This window comes from Candida pseudojiufengensis (assembly GCF_024610245.1).
Source record: "Candida pseudojiufengensis strain CBS 10847 chromosome Unknown scaffold4, whole genome shotgun sequence".
Classification (NCBI taxonomy): Eukaryota; Fungi; Ascomycota; class Pichiomycetes; order Serinales; family Debaryomycetaceae; genus Lodderomyces; species Lodderomyces pseudojiufengensis.
Window position 1 is genome coordinate 362,936 of NW_026261529.1, and position 12,378 is coordinate 375,313.

Sequence of the window (12,378 nt, forward strand, 5' to 3'; positions counted from 1 at the left end):
CAATTCATAGTTTTATCAACCATCAAAACCTTCCGGTACACCCTTAGCAGATCGGAAATTTTCACCTTTGAATCCTAGATACAAATCAAATGGACCATTATTTGAGCTATCTCGATCTAAACTCAACCATTGAGCTTGACCTTGTTCAATCAATTTTAATATTTTATAAGTTTCAACTGAACTATAAGGCATTCCAGTTGATGGATCATAATATTTAACTTCAGTTCCTGATATCATACATATTTTTTTATTACCATTTGGTAAATAAAGTCCTGTTGGAGCTTCTGTATTAATTTTGATTTCAGTTGATTCATTTTCTTTTGTATCCTCTTCTTCTTCAATTATATCTTGAGCAACTCCTAATCTAGGTAATTTTTTTAATTCATCAAACATTGGATCATCTTCATTTAATTCAAAAGCTGATGTAAACGAATCATCAGGTTTGTCTTTTTGTACTATAGCGTAAGGGTTTTCAACTTTACCAATGTGAATGATTGTTTTGACATCGTTAAACCTTCTGCTAGCTGGTAGCAAAGATTGTTTACCAAACAAAAGAGCCTTCATGTTTGTAGGATTAAGTCTGAGATCTTTTTTATCTTCATCAAAATCAAGGAAGGAAACTAAATTACGACATATCTTTTGGACTGGACCTTCGAAAACTTCTTTGGAAGGATGTGGTAAAGCTTTCAAACTTATTTCTTCAGGTTGAGGCGAAGCATCTACGTATTGTGGCTCCGCTTTATCGTCTGCAAATTTAACTCTTTTAATTTCGGGTTCAACAGAAGCTGTCACATCTACCTCTTTGATAGTACTTGAATTTTGATTATTATCTCCGGTATTTTCTTCCTCCTGCTTTACTTCATTTCTCAATCTATCAGCGATGGACTCGTTATCTTTAGAGTCGACAGACTTGATTGAACTATTTTTTTCAAGTGCCTCATCTGATTTAATGATTATTTTATCATTAGAGTTCACGTTTTGTTCTTCCAAAATTTTTTGAGTTTCATCAATTGATCCATTTTTTGAATTATTATCATTCATCAATTCACTCTCACCAGCAGTTTTTTTCTCAGAAACATTTGCTTTGTCGATGCTGGATTCCGCATTGGCATTTTCTTCTTCGACTTCTTTATCAACCTCTTCCATCTTGTTTTTATTATTTTCGTCATTATTTGAAATATGCCGACTTACATTAGTCTCCAAATGGTCAGTCCCATCTATTGACGCCTTTTTTATATCAACAACATCATCAACCTTTTTCTCGACATCATCAGCAATACCATTTGAAGTACCATTCGCGATATTATCAGTGCCATTTGATTCATTATTATGCTCTATCAATTTTTCCATCAAATTCAAATTCATTTCTTCCACTTTATCAATTTCAGAATCTAGTACCTTTTTCCTCTCTGCTATTATTGCTTGTTGATATGGTGATGAGTAATCTATTGAAAAAGGAGCTATAGCTGGCGATTCCTCTTCTCCACTTGCACCTTTTTTCCTCTTACTTAATCTTCTTCGTTTTTTCATGTATATCTCAAATTCTTTCCTTGCTGAAGCTACTTCCTCATCCGGAGTCACATAAGATTGTTTACTGATTATCCGTATGACGTTTTTCAATTTTAGCCTTTTTGATAATAATGATTGTCGTTGTCTCTCCTTTTTCACAATTTCTTGTTCTTTAAATTTGTTTAAAGATTCTATATTTTCCTTTTCAGTTTCTATTGCTTGAACTAATCGCTCTTCTTGAGTTGGTTCTTTAACTTTTTTCTTTTCGACATGTACGTATTTGGCTTTTCTTTTTTCACTTTCTTTCAATCTATCAACCAATGCTTGTTTACTCTCCACAGCAGCCGATCTCGATGATGACCTTCTACTTGACAATAATAACGAATCTGATGTAATTAACGGTGACTTCTTGACTTTTTTCGGACTTGTAGTTGGGAGTTTTTTTATTGTAGGTATAATTGTCTTTTTACGTTTCTTTCGGACTCGTTCTTGTTTTTGCAATTCCCTTTCACCTTCACTTGCGTCTGAATCAGATGCTGATATGTCTGAATCAGATAAAACTTCGTCCATGTTCACATCCTCTTCCTCATCGTCATCATCAATATCGCTCTGCCGCCTTTTTCTTCCATTGATATTTGTTTCATTTTCGTCGTCTTCGTCATCATCTTCTTCATCTTCATCTATACCCAATAAGTTTTCATTATCCAACTCTTCATCTATGAATTCTTGATCATCCTCGTCATCTTGAAATAGTAAATTTACATTTTCATCTTCCTCTGTTACAAATTGATTAGTGTTTTGTGCTTCAGTTGATTGTTCCTCCAATGCAATTAATTGTTTTAGTCGTGATCCTGCATTTGATCTTCTGGCTCGGGAAGCCATAAGACTTTCAAATATTTCATCATCTTCAGAATCACTCATGAAACATTCAGATCTCTTATTGTTTGTTTTCTAAGAATTGTTGTTATTGTACATAAAAGATTAAGTAATAAAAAAATCTTGAGTGGAAAATAATATTACAAATATCTCGAAACCTATACTAAAGCTACTACACATAAAATTTAATGAATATACGAGCATTATCTAAGTCTACAAGACAATGGCAATCGATAAGGAGATTTAGTAATAGCACTTCATGGTTGCATCAATTGAATGAAGGTTACACAAGCTCGTCTGCTTCTGAAACTTCACATTTCAACGCGTTAGCATCATCATGGTGGGATGTCAATGGTCCTCAAAGGATCCTACATAAAATGAATTTGTTAAGAATGGATTTTATATACGATACAATAGAACTGCATTTAAAACTAAATGCTAATGTGGCGTCAGAGGAGGATGAAATTTATATTCCACCTTTTAATGTTGATTTACTACCTACACAAATTAAAAATAAGATAGTGGAAGATCAAAATGTTAGAAAAGAACAACTATTGGATATAACAAGATTAAATGTGTTGGATGTTGGATGTGGTGGTGGTATACTATCTGAGTCCATGGCTAGATTACCATTTGTTGGAACTGTACGAGGTATTGATTTATCCAAAGATGTGTTAGAAGCTGCAAATCTACATAAGGCTAAAGACCCTATATTAGCAAACAAATTGGTTTATGAATTGTGTGCTATAGAGAATTTACCAAAAGATGAAAAGTATGACATTGTTACTATGTTTGAAGTTTTGGAACATGTGGATTATCCATCTAGAGTATTACAAGAAGGTTTAGAAAGATTAGATGTTGGAGGTTGGTTATTTTTGTCAACTATTAATAGAGATCCCGTAAGTTGGTTTACCACTATATTCATGGGTGAGCATATCTTGAAGATTGTTCCAGTTGGAACTCACACTTTGGAAAAATACATCAATCAATATGAGATCAAAGATTGGTTACAAGAAGATTCATCTCGAAGTCAACAATTCCAAGTTGCTTCCACCAAAGGTTGTGTCTATTTACCGTCATATGGTTGGAAATTTACCTCCTGTCCCGATGTTGGGAACTATTTCATGGCTATTCAACGTAAATTTTAATTCTTCTATCTGATCCCGTTCTCGGGTTCTTTCAAATAAAAAAGCATAATTTATATTGGCATTTAATTAGCAACTTCTTTGGCTTTCTCTGGCTCTTCATCAATAAAGTTTGGTAATTTATCTGGGGTATTTCCAACATCGTTTAAATAACTTGGTGCCCCAATCCCACTTTCAGCCATTTCATTCTCAAAATCAATTTCTTCACCTAATGCTTCCAATTCTGCATCTAATTCAGATTCACTAATTTCATCAGGTACATCGTAACTCGTGCTTAATGCTTCTTGCAATTCATTTGATTTATCAATTATATCCAACATTTCATCTTGTAAATTTTCTAGCTCATCTATATTTATTTTACCATAAGTCTTTTTCAATTCTTTATTTGCTGTCTTCATGGCATTAATTGTAACCATCGTATTTTGTAAATTATCTGTTGTCATTGAAGCTTGCGACATATTCCACGATTGATTCTCTAATTGATCTTTCTGTGCTTCAATTTGTTTCCTTTGTCTTAACAATTTCAATGCTTTCTGTTTTAAAGCAGATTTACCTGGTCCGTCTCTCATTCTACTTATCTTCTGTTGATACGTTGACAATTCGGAATTTATTTTGCTTAATTTGACATCTAGTGATCCAACTCTGTCATCAATTCCTTTAATCGCATCATTTAACGAAGGCTTTGGTGCACTGCTTTTAGTTCCGAATAATCTATTCATGTATTATTGTTAGTCGTAAGTGGCGTCAGAATTGGCTATTTTATAGATTTTGAATGGAAATTATATTGTATTATCTATATTTTCCGAATAGGTTAAAGCCGCATAGTTTTAAGTTTCTTACACAATATCGATTGATATATTTAGCAAGGTTTCAAAGGTCTAACTTGAAATGATTCTATAGTTCGAAGTATAAGATGCCAGAGGTTTCGGAGGTGTGTTGAAATTACTTGTTATTTATCGCTCACGGTTTTGAGTACTAACGTAATTTCAAGGTGGCCCATGTTTGTGCTTTGTTGAAAAGAAATGTAATAGGGTTCAAGATATCTAACGTGAATTTACAACTTGATAAATTATTGTTCCCAATATTGAAAGAATCAACGAATCCAGAGTTGGAATTGGAGAAAATGAGGAATATCTTTATTAATTCAGAAATTCTTTCAACTGGTCGACATGGTAAATATTTCTGGTTAAGACTATTACGAGACGGAGATTCAGAAGATAAATCAAATGTATTGTTAATGCACTTTGGTATGACCGGGATGATAAAGATACGGAATGTTAAATCTCATTTAGTTTTCATGGAGAATGGTGGAGATAAAAAATTCAAAGAATCACTTGAAGAAAAGAATATATCAAATGAAATAAAGGTAGAATTAGACACAAATTGGCCTCCAAAGTTCACAAAATTTGAGATGGAACTAATAAAGGGAAATAATAAATTAGAACTAGCTTTTTGTGATCCAAGGAGGCTTGGAAGAATAAGGTTAATTTCTGACCCAAAGGCTACGACTGATGAAGGACTATTGACATTACCACCTTTGAATGTGCTAGGACCTGACTATAGTAAATCTGCAGAATTCGTAAAACCCGAGAAAGAGTTTGTTTTTGGTGATCCTGACCCACTGAATCATGGCAGACCTAGATTAGGTATTGCAGAATTCAACAAACTCATTCTATCAAGAAAAAAACCACTAAAAAGCTTGTTATTAGACCAACAATTATTTGCTGGTGTTGGTAACTGGGTAGGTGACGAAATTACGTTCCATGCAAAATTGCATCCAGAGGAAGTTATATCAAGCAAGATAGAAAATAATTTAGATGTAATTCACCCAATTGTTCAAAAATTATATGACTCCATTATTTATGTATGTGAAGAAAGTGTGAAATGTGAAGGAAACGCAAAACAATTTCCCAAACATTGGTTGATGCTTCATCGATGGGGCAAAGCTAGAAAAAAGCAAGGAAAGTCTCAGACGAAGGAGGGTTATATTTTAGATCATATCACTGTTGGTGGTAGAACGAGTTGCTATGCTCCTGAAGTACAAAGATTATTGAAAAAGGAATTCGAGGATGAGAATGTGGAGTTAAAAGCAAAACCAAAAGCAAACTCCAAAAAAGTAATTAAAGAAGATCTGAAAGGTGAAGTAAAGCAAGAAATAATAAGGACAAGCAAAAGGAAAAATGCTGACGAAGAATTGGAGTTGAAGGAAACAAAATTAATCAAACCTGTGAAGAAAGTAAAGAAGGAAGTTGATCCACCAAAAGTAGAGTCAAATGGAAGAAGAAGATCAGCAAGAATAAAAGCTAAAAAATAAACATAAATTAGATTTAGATTTTGTAAATTTTCAGTGTTTTCTATCCTAACAATGCCGCAGTATAAGCTAATGACCAAGTTCTAGACATTCCGTTATCAATTTGAGCAGGATTCCAATCTGGTCTTGCAAACCATTCGTAAGAACTCTTCGGATCAAACAATGCTTTATTTAACATCAAAATACCTTTCCATCCGTCAGGTATTCTGTCTATAATTGGAGCTAATTTCGAATCCCATTCTTCTTTCACAAATTTGGGGTTTCTTATATAACCCGAGATAGGTGTTATTGGAAGCATGTGAATTCCATGAATCCATTCATCACCAATAGTACCTCTACCGAAATACGTTGCATAATCGATTTTGTTCTCAAATAAGATTCCAGAAACTTTGTTTGATATGATCTTTGATGGTTGAATTTTATTATCATTTGAAAAAAGCATATACATATTCATCGATCTTCTCATTATCGCTAACATTAAATTAGCTCTGCTTTCCATTGCTTGATCTTTTATGACGTTGGCAAATAATTTCATACCATAAGCGAAATGATAATCTTCACTTGATGACTCTTCATCTTTCCCATCACCAGAAGCAAAAATTCCATGGGCAAATGAATGTCCGTTATACCAACAAAAGCATCTTGATTGTGGGAAAAATTCATCAGCTTGGGGACTTGCAGTGTCACGCAATAGCGTTACTGCATAATCATATATTAAATTATTTTTGTCATGCAACCAAGCTTCATCTATTTTCGCTATTAAAGCTATAGCATGAATGTGATATCCATAATGGAAATGATGATCATTATAGTTTGAATTACCAAAATCTGCCCCGGGTTCAGCAGATGATATCAAACCTTTCCAAGTAGTATCATACACAAGTGGAAATTTTTGTCGATTCTGTGCAAATATTTCAATCGCTTGTTTGACTTTAGGAAGGATTTGAAAAGTCAAATTTTCATCTTTTAATATGAAATGACATACGAATGCGATATAAGCAAACTTATCAAGAATTTTCCCTGATGTGTACATTGAGTCAATGTTTGCCATACCTACTACATCTTGTTGAATTTCATCGGTTGCAGCTTGGCCTATTAGTTGTATGGCCGAGGATGAATATTTAGCGTGAGTAGCAAATGAAGTCCAAGGATCCCACAGGATATCTATTGGTAAATTTTGTTCTTGCATTATCAATGAGTTAGTTTTATACGCTTTCATTAAGCCTTTTGTTGGTGAATCTAATGTTAGATCGGTGTTCCCGTTTGACTTAATCACTTCTTGCTGATGTGGTAATGCCCATACAAGTGTAGTTCCCGATCTTGACTTCCCTACTATGTTGTAATTGAATGAATATTCTCCACTTGATGTACCTGATATATCACAACTGGTAGGGTAACAACCAACTGTTTCATCATAATGAGGAGAATCACCACGAGCTATTTGAACAGTACCTGGGGTTTTACCGACAATATGATTTGGATCTTTTAATTGTAAATCGATATCACTATAAATTGACCAAACTACATGATTAAACAACTTCACAGTATATTTAGTCAATCCATCGATTTTACTGACTTTTTTAAACTCTTGAACACCCACTTGTGAAGCTAGTATAGGCTTAATTCTATCATAAATAGCAGTAATAAATCCCATTCCATACAATAAAGGAACTACAATACAACCTTGATCATTTTCTAACCTTGCAGTCACTGAATTTTTCCTATGATCATGTAATGTTAGTTTAACATTATCGAAATTTTCACTGCTTAAAACGAATGATTTGATTCTTGGTGGGTTAAAATAAAATTGAGACGTGGAAGTGTTTGGATCTGGTCCAAACACTCTTTGCTGTGCATCTGTATGATTAAAAGCAAATCCATGATCTTGATCGGGATCTTTGGTGAGCCATAGCGAATAAGGTAAAGTCCAAATGGGAAATGTTTGGTCCTCGAGAGTTAGATTGTTGTAAAAATTATTTGTTTGAATTGGTTGATCTAATGTACATCCTTGGGGTTTGAATGAATGTTCTCTTCTTGCAAATATTTTTGGAGGTTCATTTGTAGCTATTGGTTTACTAAAAATATCATCATTCTTTGAAACTTGACTTTGTTCTTTTGATGAATTAGTTTGCTGTGGTTGCAGTTGCTTCACCTGAAAAGGCTTCTGAGATGGAATTGACTGATCGTGATGTAATCCAAGACGTTCAAATTTATTCTTCAAATCTTTAATCCCCATATTATTTTTAAAGCTGCATTGATCTTATAATAAACAATTTTATTTTTTTTGACTACTTATCTCTGAAAATCTAAGATTTCAAACAGCCGTAAATATTTCCTAATCGAGATTGAAATTTGCGTTTTTGCTTATTAAGGTCCAAAGTTCCGCTTGCATGAAATTCCGTCTTGAAAACTAGAATCAAAGATGTTGACATATTTTGAAAAATGTGTTTAACTTCTATCAACTCCAAAAGATGCTAAAACTAATCATAATACAACTACTTCTAGCAATTGTTTATGCTTCCTCAGATTTGAAAGATAAATGGGGTTCTTTATGGCAATTTCAAGGCATTGCAACTTTTGCTCACCTTGATCAATTTCAATGTTTAGTTGAACCAAATAAAGATTTCGATATTGGAATAATTGGTGTACCGTTTGACACTGCAGTTTCATATAGACCAGGTGCAAGGTTTGGCCCAAGAGCAATTAGAGATGCTTCACAACGTCAATATAGTTTAAGAGGATATAATCAAAGAGCACACTTTAATCCATATCAATCATGGGCTACAATAAATGATTGTGGAGACATTCCTGTCACTCCTATGGATAATCATTTGGCTTTTAAACAAATGGATTTAGCTTTTGAAGAGTTGCTTTTATCAAGAAATTCAGCAATTGATTCAAAGTTACCTCCAAGATTCATTGCTCTTGGTGGTGATCATTCAGTATTATTACCACATATAAGAGCATTACATAAAATTTATGGACGTTTGAATATTTTACATTTTGATGCTCATTTAGATACTTGGAGTCCTGAGAAATATCCTTCGTATTGGAGATCTGACCAAAATGATTTGAGTCATGGTTCAATGTTGTGGCAAGCAAATGAAGAAGGATTAACTACAAAAAACAATGTTCATGTTGGTGTTAGAACTAGATTGACAGATATCGGGGATTATGAAGATGATGATTCTCAAAATTGGCTTAGGATTGAAGCTGATGATATTTGGTTAAAAGGACCACAGTATGTAGTTGATAAAATATTGGAAACTATACCGAAAAATACACCAACATATATTTCGGTTGATATCGATGTACTCGATCCAGGTAATGCTCCAGGTACAGGTACTCATGAAGCTGGTGGATTTTTACCAAGGGAATTGATTCATTTACTCAGATCCGTTGATGATTTAACCATTGTTGGAGCTGATGTTGTTGAAGTTGCACCAGCTTATGATATTTCTGAAATAACAGCTCTTAATGCTGCTCAAGTTGTATTTGAGTTATTGACAAGTATGGTTAAAAAAGGCAAACTTAGCAGAGATTTGATTAGCAAAGAAGTCAAAGTGTTTTGAATAATACGTAATCGACTTGTTAGCGGTTCCTAGTCGTCAATTAAGATAAAAATAAATTACATGTATTTTAAAGGAGGGGAAGGAGAAGCGAGAACGGCTAGATAAATAAAGTAAAGAAAATATTCGGTTTTAAATTTACGATCCTTACACAAAAATAATGTACTTATAATCTATTATTATAAACACACATGTACCCTTGATCTCTTTCATTGAAATACCCACCGAAGCACCAAACCAAACCTATAATAGCCAGTTTCAATACAATTTGTTATCCAACTTGAACAACGATCAATGTTGAGTTTCACTTGAAAAGGGATGTTTCTTTATCTATAAGGGTCCAATAGCGCAAAAGTTTACCTTATTCAGATAACGTAGCTATATTACTAACGTAAAGCACTTTGTAATTAAGAAGCTTAATGTTATCGCATAGAGTATTCTTTTTAGTTCTTGGTTCTTGACGTTGGTTACACAAAAGTGTGACATTAATCCGGTCACAATAAGAATTTCAAATTAGAACTGGAAATTTGCTATAATAGTCTAAATAAATGAGTGTATAATGTTTTTTGTTTAATTGAAGTAGGCTTTGCTTCAAAATCAATTTTAATTCCATCAATTCTTCTTTTTAAAACTTCCTTGAACCAATTGACTACTTAATAAGCTTTCAAAAAATCTTCAATAATTATTCAATTCACATCCCTTTTTTTTCAAATCAAGTAATGTTAGGTTGCACAAAAAAGAGTCTCAAGCAGTTCAACCAATTGAAGAGATTATATGCTTCAACTAATGTTCATACTCACACTATCAAAACTCCAATTGGATTAGATGCAGCTATACAAGAATTAAAACCAAAAGCAACTAGAATATCAACTGATGGGGCCGTTGAATGTCCTTTGACTGGATTTGCTTTGCTAAACTCGCCATTTTTAAATAAAGGATCAGCTTTTACAAATGAAGAAAGAAAAGCGTTTGATTTGATTGGAATGTTACCTACTGCTATCAATACATTGGATGAACAAGTTGATAGAGCTTATGGACAATTTAAAACTAGAATTAATGATTTGGCTAAAAATTCATTTATGGATTCTTTAAGACTTCAAAATAAAGTTTTATTTTATGAATTGGTAAGAAGATATGTTAAAGAAATGTTACCTATTATTTATACTCCAACTATTGGAGATGCTATAGAAAATTATTCACAAAGATTCAGAAAACCCGAGGGTTTATTTTTGAGTATTGATTCACCAGATACAATTGAAGAAAGTTTAGCAGCTTTTGGTTCAGCAGATGATATTGACGTGGTCATATGTGTATGTATAATGATTTCTCCGCTTACTAATTGTGTTAATTATATTAAGATTTGAAGAGTAAAGTCAGGGAGCTGATAGAGTCTTGTATAAATTTTTTTCAAAAATTTTTTTTGAAAATTTTATTTTAACAACATGATTTATCACACTTTGAATCAAAAGGATCAATTACTAACGAAATAAAAGTCTGACGGGGGTCTGATCTTAGGTATTGGTGATTGGGGAGGAGTTGCTGGATCAATGATGTATGTATCTTTGGATTTGAATTGTCAAAATTTTGAAAATTCCGAAAATGCTACTAACAATTCAATTTTTTTTAAGAGCCGTTGGTAAAGGATCCATTGTTGTTGCAGCAGGTGGTATACAACCACATCGTATTTTAACCATTGGAATAGACGTGGGAACTGATCGAAAATCATTGTTGGAAGATCCATTATATTTGGGTCTTAGAAAAGATAGAGTTCGTGGACCTGAATATTATAAATTTATGAATAAATTTGTAACTGCTTTTAAAAAACAATTTCCAAAATCTGTATTACATTTTGAAGATTTTCAAACTGAACCTGCGAAAAGATTATTACATGAGTATCGTGATAAATTACCATGTTTTAATGATGATATGCAAGGTACAGGATGTGTTGTTGTAGCCTCTTTGAAAGCAGCTTTAAAATATTCTAATAGAGAAATTACAGATAGTAAAATTTTAATTTATGGAGCTGGATCTGCTGGTATGGGTATAGCAAGTCAAATTGTATTAAATTTAGTTCAATCTGGTTTAACCGAAGAAGAAGCAAGATCAAATATTTATCTTATGGATAGGTTTGGTCTTATCACTAATTCAACAGAATCAACTGAAGCTCAAAAACCATTTGCAAAACCTGATCAAAAATGGGAAGGAATAAATACAAAAAATTTAGTAGATGTAGTTGAACATATAAAACCAACTGTTCTTATAGGATGTTCAACTCAACCAAAAGCATTTAATGAAAATGTTATAAAAACAATGTATAAATATAATCCACAACCTATTGTATTTCCATTATCAAATCCAACAAGATTACATGAAGCATTTCCAGAAGATATAATGAAATGGACAAATAATAATGCATTAATTGCAACTGGTTCACCTTTTAAACCAGTTGATGGATATGCAATATCAGAAAATAATAATTGTTTTGCATTTCCTGGATTACTTTTAGGTAGTGTTTTATCAAGAGCTTCAACAATTAGTGATTTTATGATAAGTGCAGCAGTTGATAAATTAAGTGATATGTCACCAAAATTTGAAAATCCAAAAAATGGTTTATTACCAGATATTTCAAAATTAGATGAAGTTAGTGCTCATTTAGCTTCAACTGTTGTATTAGCTGCTTTAGAAGAAGGTGTTGCAAGAATTGAACAAGAACATAGTCCAAATGGTCAATTTGTTAAAGTTCCTCGTGATCCAAATGAAAATTTAGAATGGGTTAGATCTCAAATGTGGTCACCTGTTTATCGTCCATATGTTAAAGTTGAATATGATGCAACTTATCATACTTCACAATACTAAGAATTAATTCCTTTTCTACCTTGATTATTCGTTATAAATTTTTAGACTAATTTTAATAAACAGAAAAAAAGACTTTATAGAAAAAAGAAGTGTTTTTAAGTAAATATTTCTC

The 12,378-nt window shown here is 32.7% G+C and overlaps 7 protein-coding genes across 7 annotated transcripts; 4 read left to right on the forward strand and 3 right to left on the reverse strand. All coding sequences in view use genetic code 12, as the record gives it.

The window, feature by feature from the left end:
• Positions 1-15: 15 nt before the first annotated feature.
• Positions 16-2,430, reverse strand: KGF55_002857 (uncharacterized protein; the record flags this gene model as incomplete). Its single annotated transcript, XM_051757587.1, has 1 exon — positions 16-2,430. The coding sequence occupies one exon, from the start codon at positions 2,428-2,430 to the stop codon at positions 16-18; it is 2,415 nt and encodes an 804-aa protein (XP_051614298.1).
• Positions 2,431-2,573: 143 nt separating this feature from the next.
• On the forward strand, positions 2,574-3,533 carry COQ3 (hexaprenyldihydroxybenzoate methyltransferase; the record flags this gene model as incomplete). The annotated part of the gene is made up of 1 exon (XM_051757588.1): positions 2,574-3,533. One exon carries the CDS (start codon positions 2,574-2,576, stop codon positions 3,531-3,533), a length of 960 nt encoding a protein of 319 aa, XP_051614299.1.
• Positions 3,534-3,595: 62 nt separating this feature from the next.
• Positions 3,596-4,249, reverse strand: CTA1 (Cta1p; the record flags this gene model as incomplete). Its single annotated transcript, XM_051757589.1, has 1 exon — positions 3,596-4,249. One exon carries the CDS (start codon positions 4,247-4,249, stop codon positions 3,596-3,598), a length of 654 nt encoding a protein of 217 aa, XP_051614300.1.
• A 194-nt stretch (positions 4,250-4,443) lies between these two features.
• FPG1 (Fpg1p) lies at positions 4,444-5,844 on the forward strand (the record flags this gene model as incomplete). Its single annotated transcript, XM_051757590.1, has 2 exons — positions 4,444-4,461; positions 4,522-5,844. 2 exons carry the CDS (start codon positions 4,444-4,446, stop codon positions 5,842-5,844), a joined length of 1,341 nt encoding a protein of 446 aa, XP_051614301.1.
• A 40-nt stretch (positions 5,845-5,884) lies between these two features.
• Positions 5,885-8,077, reverse strand: ACF2 (Acf2p; the record flags this gene model as incomplete). Its single annotated transcript, XM_051757591.1, has 1 exon — positions 5,885-8,077. One exon carries the CDS (start codon positions 8,075-8,077, stop codon positions 5,885-5,887), a length of 2,193 nt encoding a protein of 730 aa, XP_051614302.1.
• Positions 8,078-8,312: 235 nt separating this feature from the next.
• KGF55_002862 (uncharacterized protein) lies at positions 8,313-9,413 on the forward strand (the record flags this gene model as incomplete). Its single annotated transcript, XM_051757592.1, has 1 exon — positions 8,313-9,413. The coding sequence occupies one exon, from the start codon at positions 8,313-8,315 to the stop codon at positions 9,411-9,413; it is 1,101 nt and encodes a 366-aa protein (XP_051614303.1).
• Positions 9,414-10,129: 716 nt separating this feature from the next.
• On the forward strand, positions 10,130-12,266 carry MAE1 (malate dehydrogenase (oxaloacetate-decarboxylating); the record flags this gene model as incomplete). Its single annotated transcript, XM_051757593.1, has 3 exons — positions 10,130-10,720; positions 10,904-10,962; positions 11,039-12,266. 3 exons carry the CDS (start codon positions 10,130-10,132, stop codon positions 12,264-12,266), a joined length of 1,878 nt encoding a protein of 625 aa, XP_051614304.1.
• Between the last annotated feature and the right edge of the window lie 112 nt (positions 12,267-12,378).